General features: G+C 36.2%; 1 protein-coding gene across 2 annotated transcripts in view; it reads left to right on the top strand.

Annotated features, from left to right (window-relative positions):
• The first annotated feature begins 5,684 nt into the window (after positions 1–5,684).
• Positions 5,685–19,174, top strand: part of LOC124389930 (BTB/POZ domain-containing protein 7-like) — a 30,710-nt gene continuing 17,220 nt past the window's right edge. Inside the window, exons 1-2 of one of the 2 annotated variants that reach the window (XM_046855536.1) lie at positions 5,685–6,069; positions 17,712–17,934. In XM_046855536.1, the coding sequence (XP_046711492.1) occupies positions 17,853–17,934 (82 nt within the window). In that variant the 5' untranslated portion in view covers positions 5,685–6,069; positions 17,712–17,852. Of the gene's footprint in view, positions 6,070–6,474; positions 6,616–17,711; positions 17,935–19,174 lie in introns of those variants that run through there. The other variant, XM_046855537.1, reaches the window with a different exon arrangement.

Genomic DNA, 19,174 nt, shown 5'->3' on the forward strand with positions numbered 1-19,174 from the left:
TCGGGTAAACTTGCAGTTACTGAGACATTAATGTATCCTTTTTTGTCAGAATATTTTTGTGAAAATGAGCCCATCTACCTATCAGGAGCTACATTTGGGTCATGCAACAGGACAATGATCCCAAGTACACCAAGAAAATTATATCCACACCTCAACACTTTCAGATGCTGTAATTGGACCTTAAACTTTGATGAACTGAAGCAATGTTTTTAAAGAATGTGTGGATTAAACTTTCTGCAAATCAGAACACACTCAGAACACTTTCACTGCACGGTATTGTTACTAAAGGTGGTTGAATACGTTATTGAATCATAGTGCATACTACTTTTCCACCTGGTTTCTAAATTTTGCATGTTAAGGAAATTACACTTTGAAATCTATTTTTGTTGTTGTAATTGTTAATGTTACTTCAAACTTGTTATTAAGGTCCTGAAAAATAAAAACACATGCAATTGAAGGAGAGTTTACAGTTTTTCCACAATGACTGAAATACATATTTGCATTTACTTTACTTTAATAAGTGTGATTATGCAGTTATTTCCAATAGTAAATAAACATCTGCAAAACTGTTGTATTTAGATTTTGTCTCATGACAAATCACATTTTATTTTAGCAAACAACAAGCTCTGTGATGTGGCAGAGGGTGAGTGAAGGTTGGTGGGCCATATAGTCAGGCTTATGAAGGTGGTGTTTGCCGGTAAACTGGAATATGGTACATGATCCAACCAGCAGGGACCAGGAGACCAAGTGCAAACATGGACATGGTAAACACCGTCTGCTGTGGAGACACAAGTGGGAAGTAAGAGATTAAAAACTGGCTAGTAGTGTTTCTCCAACTCTGATTAAACTGTGTGAGATTTATTCATCCCCTGTTTCTCAGCACTTATATTTACATTCATCATACTCCACTTTCCCCTCTTAAGTCTACGCAATTGTTTAAGATACCCAGGGATAAATGGTCTAATATTAAATAACAAATTATGAAAGAACTAAAAGTATTTTTTTCATGTCATCCTAATATGCGAAAATCAATTCAGAATGCAGCAGTACCCCAATATGTTCATGTCTTATAAAAAATCTATGATCAGAGAAACTTACTAGTTATTTACAAACACTTTATGTCACTTCTTTTGCAATTAGATAAATTATTGAACAAGGAATTTGTTTTTTAAACATCTAAACAGAAACTAAGCCAACTTGTAACAAAGCTAACTAGAAATTAAGTGGAAAAATATCTAAATAAAAAATATATAAACAATAAAGTTTATTTTAAGAGCAAAACCCACCAGTCATTGAGTCATGAAACCTACACTTAACTTAACACTTAAGGCATTTTTTCCCATGCCAAGAAGAAAAATAAAAATATATACTCCAGTTCGGTTGCAGTTACTCACCAAATGTCTCTTGCTTGTCTAACTGTAACTTTTAATGAAAAATGTGTTTTTTCAATTGCAGTGATAAATAATAAGTATTATTTATGAGTCAGATAGTCAGACTAGACTCCATTAAAAGATTTGTTCAACATTATTTTTTATTATATATTATTGTGCTATAATTAAATACAATTATTAACTACTACCATATAAAGAAAGACATAAAACGCTGCTAAACTATAACATTTATCATTTACTATTAATACAGAGGTGGTAAGAAATAAAACTTACATAAATAAATAACAAGCCAAATAGAGTATATACAACATTATATTTAAAAAAGACATTATATAGCATGAATATGAACATTAAATATACCTAAATAATGTGCATTTAGAATTTGTTTAAACCATTAATGCTGTATTTCTGGGTTGAAATGTTAAAATGTAAAAAAGATTCTACTAGAAGATTTTTATTTTGGCAAAGATGGTGCTTTAGAAGGTGAGAAGTCTATTATTTTTTTTTATAGTATATCTAATGAAAAATTCACATATTGATTGCCAATTTTTCCTGTTCTTGTAAGCTTAAAGCAGATATCAGATACCATGCAGAGATGATAAAACATGACAGTGGTAATCTAAATATTTACCCCAGGTCCAATCTTTTCCTTAGGTGGCTTGCAGTAGATATTTGATCTGTGCTCTTGTTTGGCCAGCTTCACACGCACCACGGCTCTGACTTGTCCTCGCAGGCCTGAAAACATGCTTGATGATAATTCTATGTACAGTAGTAATGTGTGCTCCCAGGGAGATCCTGAATGATTTATGTGTGTGAACCACAAGAGTGACTTGAAAATACACATCCTGTTTAGAAACTACAGCAAAACCAGTCATTATCCTAGCATCAGGGAGGAGTCTTCACTCCTGGGCTGTGGTCACGATCCACAAATCTGCTCTATCCGCTGTCTCAGGAGAATAACTGCAAATAGATTTTCTGTTATATACTTGTATTTTACATAGGAAATAAATACATAAATGAATTTACGAATTTATGCTGCTATATAATATAACAGCAAAAGCCTGGGTCCATCACTGAATTTACAGAAATCCATCTCTGAATGGTGAACAGAAGATGATGATTATTAGCACTAGGTCTCAGTCTAATTTTGCACAAGAACAAAATAATGCCCATTATGTAGCAACAGCTGGATTTTGTGTCCCTCAAGAGGAAGCCTGAAGTCATTAAGTTTCCACAACAGATGGCCCTTTTTTTAGAAGGGTATATAAACTCTGTGGACGCTGCAAACATATAAATAATAACACAATGCTTAGTTATGTATTATGGAAGAGTATTCTATAATGTATTATAGAAGGAGATGAAGCATGCTCTTTGACTAAAGCATCATTGGGAATAATACATTGAACATTGATTTAAGTGTAGACAAGAGATGCCAAAACTTTTTCCTATAAAGGGCCAATGATCTAACCTGATGGCCGTGGGCCAAAAGTTAATGTTGCATTATATCAAATAATAGTATATTATATTATATTAAATTTGCAATGGTTCCCCTATTTTCTGATTTCATAATAAGTAGAAATAAACAAATACATAAAAAGAAAATATTACTCTGTAATTTGCTTCACTAATGCAATTTTTTTTACATTTTCTAAGTCTTCTATGTATTTCAGTGAAACATATAGTACAAGGAAACATTTATAGTACAATTGAGTTCAAAGCCTAATACAATTCAAGCTATAAGCAGCACAGCTTTATGCTTGTAATATCAGCAGTGGTGGACAAAGTACACAAACCATGTCAACTACTTGAACTAAGTTAAAGTAGAGATACACTCTGTTAAATATTACTTCAGGAAAAGTAAAAGTGTTCCCTTTAAACTTTTATTTGAGTAAATGTATTTAAGTATCTAAAGTACTATGATTTATTATGGCTATAATGTACCAATTATAATTTTTGTCACAAGACTCTTCCTTAATCAACTCAGTTTATGTGGAAAAAACTCTAATGTTACTCTTAGAAGACCAATCTGTTAATAGAATGATATTAATAAGTCAAACACATTGATATCTTTTAAAAGTATCAAGAGCCCAAAACCGTCTTTTTAACTACTACAAAAAATCGTGCAAATAAGGCCACAGATGTTGTGGCAAGTTAGAGTAAGGAGGTTCTTCCATCATTTATTACTCTTAAAATGTATTGCTTGCTGTTGATCTGATGCTGAACTGCATGTTGGTGATGCGTAGATACCACCACTAAAAACTAGTTTAAAACAGAGCATGCGCTCTACCCTGATTGGTGGCTCGCTGCGTGCTTGACCAGTTACGTGTTTATCCAATAATAAATAAAAAGGAACAACTGATTTCACAAAATGAAGTTGAGTTAAAAGTACGATATTTGACTTTTAACATTTTTACATTTACTAACTTACTGTCCACCACTGACTATCAGTGACCTCTCAGAGGCATGTAACTGCTCCTTGTTATACAAAATGTTTTACAAATTGGGCTGCAACTGACTTGCTGACAAAGTGTAGGTTATTTTGCTTCTAGGAGTTACTGCCAAAGTTTTTGTTGCACAACTACAAAAACTAAACTTTTGACGTGTTAAATATTAAGAGAGAAATTAAGATTTGTGTCAGTGGCATTTTCTCCCTTTTTTTTTGCTCTTCTCATAAATGGCATGGTGGGTCAAATCAAAGGTCATCACGAGCAAAATTTGGCTTGAGACCCCTTGTTTTGGCATGTCTGGCTGAGTCCAACTGGGAACAACACTGTGTTAATCATTATTTTATTTTAAAATAATCATTTATTAAAGAGAAAGAAAATCTGAACATATAGAAACTGAACTGAACTGAAAATATATTACTTTAGTTATTTACACGTTTTCATTTTCTTAGTTTGAAGCAAATGAGAACGCAACCTGGTGTCGCCCTCATCCGACTAACTGTATTATTGCAACTTCTCTTCTTACAGTTATGGTGAATTCAGGCATACTACTGGGACAAAGGTTTAATTGGTATCAGAAGGGTTTTCCAGTAAAGTATTACACATTAATATAATCTATCTCTGCCCTCTTGGAACGATACTTATGCTTACTAATTGGTGTGCAGATTTTTATTAGTGTGTTACTTAATGGATTTCATTTTAATTATATATACTTTACTCAGTATGCAGATTTTTATTAGTGTTACTTACCGTATCTAATTATAGTTAAATATATGTGTAATTCTATGTAATATTATATATTATATAGCATATTTCAAATATATTTTTGCATGTCTGTAATTTTAAATCTATAATTAATTGATTCATATTTTACCCTACGTTATGCTGCTCTTCCAAAAGGAAAGGTTATCATTTTATCATATTATCAATTAATTTCCCATATATTCATATTAAATTTTTAAAAATATTGGATATGGAAAAATAAAATTTATTTTAAAAAACATATACTTTTGAAAATCCTGTTGTTAGTGTAGGAAATGAATGCAAGAAATTAACTACAAAATGCTGCTTAGACCAACATCATAATATACAGTCGAATTTGCGTATTCTGTTGTGTTCACATAATAAATAAAAAATTATAATAAATGATAATAAATTATACTGATGATGAATTTGGAGAAAGATTTTATCTCTTGTTATTGAAATTTGATTTATTGATGGTTTTAAATATACAATTTCATATTAAAATTGGTTTTAAATATACGATGTTATATATAAAAATGGTTTAAAAAATATAATTAAGGTTACAAAAAAAAATTTGAGAAATTTGAAATGAGAAAAATGAATCAGTTAAAAAATCATTTTAATGTAAGCCTAATGTAAACATTTGCCACCACAGGTGTTATGGTTTTATCGTGTGTTATGGTTTTATTTATTAAAACTTTTAGATAAGTTGGAAAATCAAAAACTGTCCAGATTAATTTCATAGCTATGAATATTTTCTTTCAAATCTTTAAAAAAAGATTAGGGGGAGGGGGGAGAGAGAGAGAGGTTGGGTAAGACTTAAGGTTGTTGGGGGGGTGGGGGGTGTATAGCACTTTTGTCATGTGTTTTATTTTCTTTAAATCCCAATTCACTCACTATTCCCTACACAAATGCCCCATAAAGGGTGTACAATAATAGTATCCACACGCTTTCTAGTGCACTACATGTTCACTACGGAAACCATTCTAGATTTGGAACTTTTCATTTTTGTCAATGGGGCGTGAGGGACCGTGCATTACTTCTGTTCACCGCTGAGTGGCGACAAAATACATATAACGCAGACTTCCATTGAGAGATCGGTAGAGTCGCTGAAACGCAGCTCAGTAACGTCATTCGCCACCGCAGGCCACAATAACACGGAGCTGATCCGGGCAGCAGCAGCAGCAGTAGGAGTAGGAGCAGGAAGAGGAGGAAGGTTTTCCTTTTAAAAAAGGAAAAAAAACACTTCTGTATCAACGTGTTTACTTTGGATAGGCGAGCATGGACCAAAAGTGAGGTTTTAAGTAGCCGTGGGAATATTTTTAGATCCAGATCCGGGCCGTAAAGTGTGTTTGGATATGTGTGTTAGTGAACAGGAATCTCTGAACTTAATAAAGATCAGGATAGAGAGATAGAGAGAGAGATAAAGAGAGGGGGTTGCAGCTCCACACACCGTTCAGGTCGAAGGAATATGATTCAGCGATGAAAAGGTAAAGGTTTATCCTCAACTTTGAACTCATTTTTCCCTTTGCATTTCTCTCTCTCTCTCTCTCTCTCTCTCTCTGTCTCTGTCTCTGTGTGTGTGTGTGTGTGTGTGTGTGTGAGAGAGCTTAAAAGCCCGGACTCCCTGAGAAAATCGCTTGATCGGCGACTTTGTTGCACGCAGATATCTGCACACTGTCATCTGTTTCTTTTTCTCCGGGTTTCATCCGAATCCTTTGCACTTGAACGAATCCGAATTAATCGGTTCTATTAGAAAGAAAAGGCTTTTGCTCCGGCATGTAACACGAGCTCGCGGTGTACAGAGCGGCTCGTGCAGACAAAGCCATCCCATCTACTGTCCTCTATTCTCTGGAGATCCAGCATGCTGTGTGTGTGTGTGTGTGTGTGTGTGTGTGTGTGCGCTAATCCTCTAACAGCTCATTATATCGCCTATTCAAGATCTTTTGTCCGTTCATTTGACATCTAATGAGAGACTCCAAGGTGTACAAAAGCATTACACTGCGTGCAGCATCCACACACAGGTAGCCAAGCAGGTAGGTTCAGCCCTGTGTGTGTGTGTGTGTGTGTGTGTGTGTGTGTGTGTGTGTGCTGGAACCTGGAGCACACAGATCACAGAGGGATGTTTTTTTGGTTTCTGGGAATGTTGCAGTGCACTGCCATGAATCAAGAGCAACCAGATTTCATTCCCAATGTCCCAGAATGGAAAGTAATGCAGCTGCTGTGATCCTATGGAGAGATCAAGAGCATAAAAATAGAGGTGACTGATTCGGTGCCACCTTAGAACCTCATGGGAGTTGGCCAAACGCATATTGATGGCTCTTCATGCGTACCCCTGATTACTTCTGCTGAAGGTTTGAGTGGTGGGGATTTGTATACCTCTCTCCACACACACACTATGCAGACTCTACAGGAACTGCCCTGTTTTCACAGGCGAGTGGTGAATGAAGTATGATCTTCCAGCGCCTTTTGGGCGAGCTTGGCTCTTGAAATTTACTTGATTGTTGAATCCAACGCTTAAGGCTTCAAGAGCTCATCTAACAAAATGTCACAATAGCTTCAATGCTCTTTTTTTGTGCTTTTAAAACGAACGCCCTCTGTGCAGGAATCGTCCTCCAGTTTCACTCTGTGGGAACTTACTATTGTAGGTGTCTTATTATTATTTCAGTTAAGATGTGTACACTGTTGTCCTGCCTTGCGTTCATGTAGGGCGATGAAAGTCTTTCAAATGACGGCTTTCAACATAATTTGAGCGTTGGATTTCTGACCCATTAATTATCTCTACTCTTGCATTTCTTCTTCCTTGGGGAGACCTTTTTACCTTCATTCAGGGTTGGTTCACAAATTCATGTTTTTATGATATTAGAAATTCAAGATTTTTTATTAAGGCTAATAAAAAAATCAATATAGATAGATGGATAGTTTTTTTTTTTTTGTTTGTTTGTTTTTTTTTAATTAATCCTAGAGGGAAATTCCTAAAATGCACAAACTAAATGTAGCATTTCAAAGAAAAATCTCATTGGCCGTCTCATAGATCATAAAACATCTGACCATTGGTGTATTTGAAACTGTGGTTGTGCTTATGACTGTAACAAAATGCATCATTATGAAGGTAAAGGAAAATACTAATAATAATCTTGTTAATTTCTCTCCTTTAAATCACTTCTTTTTACGGTTGTTTTGTATAATTGTAAATCGTATTCATTGGTCGGAGCAGTTCGAGCAACATTCCGATTCACCATGTTTCAAACTTAAAAAGAAACTCGTGTGCAAAAACGTGTCTCGGTGATGTAAACGATGCGCGACCACGTCATAATATCGGGATCTTAGAAACTCTAAATGATGTTTTTTGGGTTATTTCTCAGCTGTGAATAAAAATGGACTCGTACAATAATTTAAAATGTAAAATCCATTCTGAATGACGTGATTTTTTTTTTTTATTATTATTTATTTATTTTTTAACACATTCCGAGATTATTTTTATTTTTAGTTTAGTTTTGCTTAATATTTTTCCTACATCACCCACAATGCTGTTCGTCTACCTTCTACTGAGATGCAGCAGCGCTTTTGTTTTTCAGTCTGTTCTTCGAAAACGTCCACGCTCCTGCGAATACTAGCATCCACAATCAACAGTCATGCAGGTCAGCTTGGAAAGCAGTTGTGTGTTCTGGAAATGTCTTCCTTTGTCTACGATGTTGCTGTTTCTGTTACTTTGTTGGATTTTTCATTATTCTATGATGAAGGTGAGTGAGATGAATTCTTGCTCTTTTGTTTTTAGGAGCTAGCGGTGGAAATTGTTCTGTTCTCCCTGAATGATCTATTAAATGTAATAGTTTTTGTGCTGCAGTGCCTTTGTTGTAACTCTGTGGTTAAAAAGAAAGAGAGAGAGCATGAGCTTTTCTTCCACACGCATAAATTGTTGATTTATCTAGAATTCTTGATAGTGCTTGAAGGTTCTAGAACAAGGTTATTTACTTTTGCTTTAAACTAGCAGTTCAAGTTATCAGTGCCTTTTCATTTTATCATTGTACCCTCAGGCTCACACATTTACTGAACTTATTAGTTGTGAGGTTATTTATTTATTTATGTAAAATTTGTAACCTTTTTTGCCTATTAAACACGTACTCAAATCGTGCGACACGAACCGTTTTTCTGCCTTTTAAATCCGTTATCCATCATGCTTTTGTCCCCAGTAGATTTTAACAGTGTGTGGTTTGTGTAGTTTCCGCCACCTGACCCTGTGTGGGCTGAATATGCGTGCAGTCCACACAGGCCACCATTGTTTAGCCTTTCTTTCTGACTGAGAAGTGTTGACGTTGTATGTTGCGTTTTAGCCTGAGGGAATCCTATAGCTGCCTGTTACCTATTAGGTGGCATGTGCAGCAGCAAAATTTGAAAACTGTCAAGTCAGCAGTCTCTACTGAGGAGGGGGGCGGGGGGGTTGGGGGATACTGACATGGCAAGAAAAACTTCAAGTAGGCATTTTATAGATTTTGTATTTTTCATTATAGCGCTTATTCATCAGTAATTGAATAATCTCTTTTTAAAAATGTAAATGAACTCCGAGGTTTTGATTTAAATATAAAGAAATAGAATCGCTAGCGTCATCATTATTGGGCATATTTACTGAATTAGGTTTTTCAATTAAGCTCTTTGCACTGATTGTTAGTTTTAAATACTGCCGGAGTGAATGAAAATCTATTCACTGTGGTATTTTTCAACTTTCAGTAACTCATTTGGTTTGGGATGAAGCAAGACCAGGGTGTGTACTTCTACCATCTGTTGGCAGATGCAGTGGTTGATGCTAGCATGTGTGCACTAGCATGTGTGTGTTTGGTGTAAAGCACACCTCCGAGGCCTACATCTGCTATACAGGTCTAGCAGAGCCACTGATAAATCTTTTTTTATTTTATTTTTTAACCAGCTGTTTGTGTGCATGCTCTGACGCTTCCTTTAACTTGTTGGCTTGTCTCAGCAGCTCTGGCACATAACCTAGCAGTGGCATGCTCACACAGATTGGCACGGAACAAGAAAAGCTCATTCCTGCTTCCTGAATTTGTTTTAACAGGACTCTTGAAAGTAGGGCATGTAGATTTCTATTGAGTGCCAATCAGGTCCTGCTGCCTCGGAACAACGTTGGAGTGCTTTGTCATACGCACATATGCATTTATTCTTTGTGAATTGAATCCTGCTCCCTAATCTCCTTTTAGCGCAGGTGAGAACAGAGTGATCGCACTCTGGTACGGACCAAAACAAGTGTCTAAACAAATTGGGCTCCGTTCAGTTCAAAAGTGAACTTGAGTATGTTTTTAAATTCAGAGAGAGCATTTCAGCCACCTGTAGGACGTGAACCAAACATGCTGTCTATTTTGGGCTGTGAGCAACACTTACTTTACTTATTTATTTATTTATTTATTTATTTATTTATTTATTTACGGCTGAGATGAATGGCTATGCAGACCCACAAGGCACAGACTGGGCCATAGTACAGAGCTGTAGCACTGCAGGAATGTGAGTGTGATGTGTTCCAGAGCAGTAGAACGTCTTATGTTCTGTCCAATTGGGCATTGAGGACTGCAGCCACCTTCAAGTGCAGATCAACACAATCAGCCCAGGGTCATTTGATTTATAAAAAAAAAAGAAATGATTTAAAAAAAAAGATGGTCTTATTCAGAACTTGGCTGAATTTGTGTTCTACTTGGTGCAATATCCAATGATTTGCTATATAATCTCATGAAGATGCAAAGATAAATGGCTTTTTTTTAATCATTTTTCTTTGCTGACCATCTCTATGACTAAATAAAATGGAGACTTTCATATATGAATGCACTGTAAGTAAGTATAAACTGCCCACCATTCTTGATGAAAGTATTAGCACCACAACTTATTAATAATTTAGTGCTCTATTTGCTCATTCAGATGAGACTGGTTACGTGTACAATGAGGCTCTCGGGTGGCAGGTTGCAGTTGTAAAGTGGCTGCATGGAGCTCACTATCTACCTTTAAACTGTATTACTGATAGTTCTTTGCCTCAATCAAAAACAAAATCTATACTTAAAGCTCAGTGGAGAACAGTATCGGAATTTCTGATTCTCCATAGCGAGCTGTCGATACTCTGAACAATTGTCATCTCAAATGAAGTATTATATTGCCACTGTTTATTTATATTTTTTTTGTTCTTATGTTGTTCACTATAAGAACAAGTTATGAACAATTTTTTGTGTGATGGAAAATGCTACCAGGCCACCTGGGTTGATGGGGTTATGGTCACGAGTTGTTGACTACAGGTACTTGAAAAAGGAACAAGCGCACAGTAGCAGAGTATTTTTATTTTTTTTTTGCATGCCTGACGGAAAGTTTTTCAAACACCTGTGGGTTTTTTCCCCATATCAGTGCTTTGAATCATGAGCCTCAGGCTTAGGTAAGCTGTTAAATGATTGAAAGCTCAATGCTTCTTATCGCAAGTTAGTAAATCTCAGTCCCACATTGCATCAAGTTGCATATTTTAAACAATTGAGGCTTTAGGTTTGTTGTACCAATGTGTAAAAGTGAGTGATTGGTTAGTTTGAAGCTGTTTCATACTAGTGGTAACTTGTTTTGTTTTATTTAATTTTTATTTTTTTTCCTCTTAGGAAGTGTTACATACTAAAGTACTTATTGAGTTAATGTGGAGTCAAAAATCCTTATCACATGTAATCAAAGCAGTCATGTGCACTACGAATGAGAGAATGCATGCGATTTTTATTTTTTATGGGTTTTTTTCTTCTTCAGTGTAGGTCATTTTTGTTAACCATAATGATAAGGGGTTTTCTTTAACCTTCAAGATAGAAAAAAAAAATCTTTCCCCATTCAGAATTGGCTTAATCCATTGTTCTTCATCTGTTTTCAAATGTTTCAGTGTTGATTTTATTGGAGAAAGAGGTTAGCTTGGGGGGTTGGTGATGGTCCATGGGGTCACTCCCAGAAGAGGCTAAGGCAGTTGCCTGTAGCCTGGTTCTGTCCCCTCTCATTAGTGTCACATTGCCCAGCCTTAGTGCCCCATCACCCCCACACACACACACACTTTTAACCTGAATTTAGGTTACCGTAGCCGTAATCACTGAATGCATTTGTTTTCTTTGACAAATAACTTTGGAGTGTTAGACTTGTCCTTTTTTTTATTTTAATGGAGCCTTTTTTTTGTTCTTGTGTACTTGCGTTTTCATTTGTTGTAGTATGTTAAATATAATGCCAGGTTTTGAGCAGGGAGTGTGTGATTTCGGTGGTGGATTAATCCTGAGTACAGATTGAGCGCTGGGTAAAAGCTTGCGTTTCACTCTGCTGAGCAATTGACTGGCTGTGCAACTGAGAAGATTCATCACAGTACACACACATGCACACACAAATGCTCATTAGCCTACACGAGAATGTGAAACTGATATAAATAGTAGTCTGAGCTAAAACAGATCCCAAGAAAACTCAGCACCTGCACAATTGAAAGTGTGTCGGTGTGTCTCTGTGTAAGTGTGTTGTATCTGTATGCTTGGTTAATATTGGCTTATTGACTGTTTTGCAGTGTTGTATGAATATAAGGAATAATCCGAGTTGGCAGGAACAACTGGTCTCGTTTTCTTCTTACTTACTGATGCCCTTGTTATACTCATGAACACATGCTTTTATATGTTCTAGATTTTTAAATTCATTTAAAACATCTGGGATGAAATAATGAAATGTGCACATAAAGCTCAAAAAGATGTAGTAAATCTGTCTAACATAGTCAATGGTGGACAAATCATAAATAATTAGCTAGCCTACTGGGCCAGTAGAAGCTTTATTGTCTGTCCAGTCTCGTGTTTTGGTTGCCTGGAAACCTAATTGAAAAGAATAAAAATGGTCGCTACCATAATGTGGTAACATATGGCCAGCTAGTCAGGTAGTTAAACGCATTACTGCAAACCGAGAGAAAAGAATTTCTGGGAGAGTATAACTGTAGCCCGTTCTTCTCCTCCCCTGATAAAGGTTTTTTTACGAGGCACATTGTGTCTTTACCTTCAACAAAGCTCGCTCTGTTGTGGTTGAATGTTTTATCTATGAACTGCACTGTTCTTTCCCCCACATCACAAATCCTATTTATATATAACAACGTTATTTGTGCCTGGTATGGTCTTTTTATTTTTGTAGCATATCCACCTGTTTGTGCCTGAATCTGAAAGGATCATCAGTCATCTGTGCCTAATAATTAATGAGCCTGGTAAGTTTTCAGACAGATCAGACCAGGGTTGAGGTGTGGATGAATGACAACAGGATTTGAAACAAAAATATTGCACTCTGGTTACAGGAGGAGTGGAGAACGTGTTGCACCTCTGTGAAGCACACACATTTTAAATGTGCATAACAAAGAAACTTTAGTCCTGCGAACCTCAATAGGGACTTTACTATTATTCTTTTGCTCACAGCATGAATTAATAAAACGAGTAACCCAGACACAAAACCTACCTGAACACTGCTGAGTAATAATCATGTGCTTTGTTTTACCTGGTTATGAAATGAGTATGATTGGAATCCAATTACCTGCACAGTTCTTGTTCTAATTACTGCTTTTCTCAAAACCATTAAATAATTTCAGTCACTTTTTTTCTTGTTTTGTTGCTTGTTTGTTTATTCAGTCTTAATTGCTTACTGCATTCATGACTTCATTTCTCTTAAATACTAATGACCAAAAATCAAGCATCAGCTGAGAACAGTTACTTATAGAAAAAACGGCTCTTGTTCCAACAACTATAATCCAACGGTTAAATGTTCCTGTTTAATGCTGCATGACAAATAAACGAACACAGCCACAAGTGTTGCACTTTGTTTATTCAGGGGAATAGTTGTAATATCTTGTTGTAGATGGTGGTTGAAATTGATTAATATTTATTATGGTTGAGGTTTTTGCTTAAATAAAAAATAGACTGTTCATCTGGAAAGTATTCACAGCGCTTTTTCCCACGTTTCATGTTGGAGCTTTATTTCAGAATGGATTTAATTATCTTCCTCAAAATTCTACAAACAATACTCCATAATGACAATGTGAAAGAAGTTTGCTTGAAATCTTTGCAAATGTATAAAAAATGAAGAAAATCACGTACATAAGCATTTACAGCCTTTGCTCAATACTTTGTTGACGCACCTTTGGCACAAAATTACAGACTCAAGTCTTTTTTTGAGTATGATGCTACAAGCTGGGCACCTATATTTGGGCAGTTTCTTCAATTCTTTTTGCAGAACTTCTCAAGATCCATCAGGTTGGACAGGGAGCATCTGTGCACAGACATCTTCAAATCTCTCCAGAGATGTTAAGTCAGGTTCAAGTCTGGCTTCAGGCTGGGCCACTCAAACGCATCTACAGAGTCGTCCTGTAGCCACTCCTTTATCTTGTCTCGTGTGCTTAGGGTCATTGTCCTGTTGGGAGATAAACAGTCACCCAGTCTGAGGTCCAGAGCGCTCTGAAGCAGGTTTTTATAAATGACGTCTCTGTACATTTCTGCATTCATCTTTCCCTTGAGCCTGACTAAACTCCCAGTTCCTGCAGTTGAAAAACATCCCCACAGCATGATGCTGCCACCACCATGCTTCACTGTAGGGTTGGTGTTTGCCTGGTTTTCTCCACACATTATGCTTGTCACATTCCAAATAGTTTAATTTTTGTTTCTCATGGTCTCCTTGGAGGAGTCCTTCAGGTGCCTTTTGGCAAACTCCAAGTGGGCTGTCATGTGCCTTTTTACTGATGATTGGCTTTCATCTGGCCACTCTACCATTCAGAGTGCTGTAGAGATGGTTGTTTTTCTGGAAGGATCTCCTCTCTCGACAGAGAAAAGCTGGAGCTCTTTCAGAGTGATGATAAGGTTCTAAGAAGGTCTACACACAGTTCCTTGGACTTCATGGCTTGGTTTGTGCTCTGACATGCACTGTTAATTGTGAGACCATAGACAGGTGTGTGCCTTTCCAAATCATGTCCAATCAATTAAATTTACCACAGGTGGACTCCAATCAAGTTGTAGAAACATCTCAAGGGTGATCAGTGGTAACAGGATGTACTTGAGCTCAATAACATAACAAAATGGTGGAGTAAAGTGCTGTGAATGATATGTAAATAATAATTTATTTGATTTTGAATTGGTTAGCTATTAATCGCAAGCCAACTAAGATTACCAGAATCAGCTACATGCAACCTATTAACTAAACCATGGCTAAACGAAAGATTACAATATTTTTTAGTGTATGCAAGAAGCAGACATTTTATATATATATATAATAATTTTTTTTTTGTATACAAATTTTATCAGGAGAATTTCATGAATGACCTTTGAGGTACATGGAATGTTGAGAACAGCACATGGCTGGAGAGAAATGTCAAGATCCTTCTTGGCCATGATTAAGTGCTGAACAATGAAATGAATTTACCATTGTGGGTTAAAAAATGCTTTGTGTTAAAGTTATAGGCTGGATGCAATTTAGTCAGAGTATTTGGTTCATTTCTCATAGACCACTTCCAGGAAATGCTCTAGAGGTCAAACTGTTAGCATTCTTAATGTTAATAGCTATAGATTTGCAGTAAACTTGAGCATAAGGAAATAAGTGTTTGGAAGTCTGGCATTTTACACACTGCAAAAAGGAGTGGTGGAGATTTTTTTTTTTTTTTTTTTTTTTTGGAGCAGCAGGACTGAAGTATCTGGCTTTTAAAAAAACTGTGAATATTTACTGTCACTTAAATATTCACAGCATGCAAACATTTTAAGATTTTGAAATTATCTGTACGATTAGTGATTAAGTGATGCTAGTCAGAATAATGCTCTAAATCAGGGAGCAATAATCAGTTCAGAATGATTCAGTATTGCTCAGACAGTAGGAGGTCACTGCTTCCCTGACAGCAGGATGACGTGTTATAGAGCCTAATTGCTGTTTCTAGTAAAGACATATTACTGTTCTTCTCCCGACAGTGCAGGCAGAGTCGGTGTCAGAACAAATCAGCTTGGAGGGTATTAGAAGTCCCATAGGCTAGCAAAAACTGCCATTTAAATAATGACTCGCTGAAATAAAATCGTTCACTTCCTCTCACTTGCACATTAGACAGTGTGTATCAGCACAGTATTTCCCTACTCGTTAACCCCTTATTAATCACATGCGGGAAAAATCCAGTGTTGGCAATACTGCATTATATTTTGCACTTCTCTAGCTCCACCTTTCCTATTGATTTTGAAATCTTAAACAGTCATACATACAGATGAATACATATGTCTTCTTTTTTTAAACAATCCCCAGGGGCACTATTGGGAACCACAGATGTCAGTAATGTAATGACAGCAAATGTAACCACAGCTTATAAAATTCAGCACAGCTCTGGAAAGGATATTTAATTGTATTAGGAGAGGAAAATAGTGTGTACCTGTAGCTTTAAAACATTTATGCGGAAACTAAACTTCAACCTAAAGTAATCAACACTGTTGTAGTAACTCTATTGGGGATGCACGGCCTGAGAATGAACCCCTGCTGTTCATGTTGAGCCTGAACGTGTTTCTTTGTTTAGCTCAAATAAAAAGTATTGACTTGTTTATAATGGCCAAGAACCTGCTTTGAACACATTACTCGGATTGTGTGCTGGTTGTAGGACTGGATGAGAAGCCGTAATAATACTGATATTGTGACATTAACTTTTGAAAATTGATGCACATAATTGATATGTATGCCATGGTCTACATACAGACACACAGACACAAGATCTAAAGATTGGAAATATATATATTACACACATGTATATGTATGTGTGTACAGACACATTTCTTGGTGTCTATCAATACGTTTAAACGATTTTATTTATCATGATTGATGCCATGTGCCAAAGCAATGTTTGCAAATTATATATATTATATATTATATATAATATTATTCACCCACCCCTTATCCGGTGTATTTTCATGGTGCGGTGGTTTTTGTATGTACAATGTTTGATGCTACCACTATCATTTGAAAGAGTTTGCTTTATGCACTTATAACAACTTATAAATAACATTTAACAGGGTTTTTTTTTTTTTTTTTTTTAAGTGTACTGTAAAAATGAAACTGAGTGGAATCTTTTTAATACAGTTTTTCTCACTGCTAATATTAGTTTTAATTTCATAGCTAGATTCTGTCTTGTTACAGATCAGTGATCTTAAACTGGAAAGACCCAAATGCAACTTCTGATAAAACCTGATACTGTGACTGAAATCTTTCTAACTCATCACATCTCTTACAAGTTTCCCTCACTGAGACATGAACTCTACTGTGTGAGGTTTTTTTTACTGTTAAAATGATTTTGGTTAGATAAGCAGATCATAGGCTTTTATTTCAGCATAGTTTCACCTCCACCAGGTCACGTAGCCATGCATTTGAGCAGTTTTTCAGACATACCAGGGGTCCAGATAGACAAAACATTCTTCACCACAAGAAACAGCTCAACCGTTTTTACCAGGATCTAAAGAAGCTTGTTTGTGAAAATGAAAAGTCTGTGCTAGAGTGGAGCCACATGCCAAACTTGAATCTCATGAAGTAGTGAAGCCGTACAATAAATAGTGATTTAAATATTTGTGTCCTATTTTTAAAAATGCACAAGGCTGAATGGAGATGTTTGTGTCACTCAACTGAAATTTCTCCCTCAAGATATACACTATATGGCCAAAAGTATTTGGACATCTGACAGACATACAATTTCAAAACCATAAATATTGTTGATATAGCTGTGGAAAAAAGGAGATGAGCTGAATGACTCAAACTTTCTTCAAACTCCAGAACTGAAACTGTTTGGTGAAAAAGATAAGATATTCACTTTAAATGAAAAGGAAATTATTTTTCCCTTTCAGGACATCTGAAACCAAGCGACCCATTGTTGGTTCATGACTACTAGTTTGGGAAATCCTGTTATAAGATGTTTTTTTTGCATTGATTAAGGTCCAAATATTAAACTCTTTAAATCACATACAATTGATTCTGACCCCTTCATATCTCATTGATACAGTGTACTTTGAAATCAAAATCCTTATCTTGAATTGTCTTTGTGATCAGATTAAAGCTGCTTTCAGTGATTAGTTTAGTATCATGACTCTTGGTTGTCCCCACCCTTTGTCTATACTAGGCATGGCTGTTTTGTGCTTCACTTCGACTGCAACTCCAGTCCAGGCACTAACTTCTAGAGAAGGCAGCTGAGGAAGCGAGCTCCCCGCTGGGCTGTAATGATGAGGAGACAAGTGAAGTGACAAGGAAGAGGAAGGAAAAGATGGGAGCCAATGTTTCCAGCTACCCACACTCGTGTTCTCCACGCTTTGGTGGAAACACACAGGCTCAGCAGACCTTCATTGGTGGGTATTTAAATAATCAAGCTGGTAAACACTTTCTGGAACTGCATATATAATCCATTTTCATTGAAGTATTCATCAGTGAATGTCAGATTGCACAAAATTATATATTTCTTTTGACCATGAAAAGGCATTTTCTAAACATTTAAGGCTTCAACAGAAACTCACTCACTGATTAAACTTTAGATGGAGTGTTTTGAGGCAGCTTTGATTACCGCTCTAAATGTAGTAAAGAAACTAAATGGATTTGGTTCAGCACTTGCCAGTTTATGTAAAGGATAGTGGAGCCTATGGCTTTTTCTTGATGATTAACCTTACCCTGTGAAGTTTGGTGGCATTTCTGTAATGATTTTTAATTCCTTACTGTGGAAAGTGCAGTTCAATTACCAATGAAATGGAGCTGGAGACTGTGATTAACAGAGTGTCACCAAAACCATTAAGAGAAGAAACTGCTAATATGCTGCCGAAGCCTACTCAGCTGCTTGTGTAGGTTTTTTTTTTTTTTTTTTTGAGGTAGCTGGAGTTTTCAGGTCAGCTTAGTTCCAGGAAAATGTGTTCATTCACCCTAAATGGTTAGTAATTTTGTGTTTCAAGACAAGAGGCTGGAAATTAATGGCAGGCAAAGCGCTGACTGTCTATCTTACAGACATAGTACATGACAAGTCGTTGTTTGTTTCAGTAAAAATGAGTTGAAATCTTGATTTTGTTGAAAGACTGCCATCCCGGTACAATACTACAAACCACTGCAAACTAGAGGGCAAAATTTTCTAGTATAACCCTTAAATTTTATAAGAACCCATTAAAGCTGTATGAGGTGCTGCTTTGTTTCAAAGGACTGATTTTCTTCTTGGTCATAGTGTGTTTAATGTAAATGTTTTAGATCATTTTGCAGTGCAGACTGTTGCAAGTATTATCACATCAATTCAAGTTGGGAACTTGTTCACAAAGCAGAGCAAATACCTTTCAACTTCACCTTTGTACCAAACTTGGCTTTTAGGTTTTAAGCCCTCTGGAAAATGTAAAACATAGGCATCGGTACATCGGTACGAAATCCTAATACTTATCTGCATGGCCCCATTCTCAAAAAAATGCATACAAAATCACTTTAAGAGGAATACAGATGTACTATCGAAATAAGAAATGTTTCGGATTAGACTGATGATGAAAATGAAACCATGCATAATGACATTTTAAGGCTAATGAGATGTACAGAGTTCTAACATTGCTTTGTCTCATCCTGTCA

This window comes from Silurus meridionalis, chromosome 8, assembly GCF_014805685.1.
Source record: "Silurus meridionalis isolate SWU-2019-XX chromosome 8, ASM1480568v1, whole genome shotgun sequence".
NCBI classification, from domain to species: Eukaryota; Metazoa; Chordata; class Actinopteri; order Siluriformes; family Siluridae; genus Silurus; species Silurus meridionalis.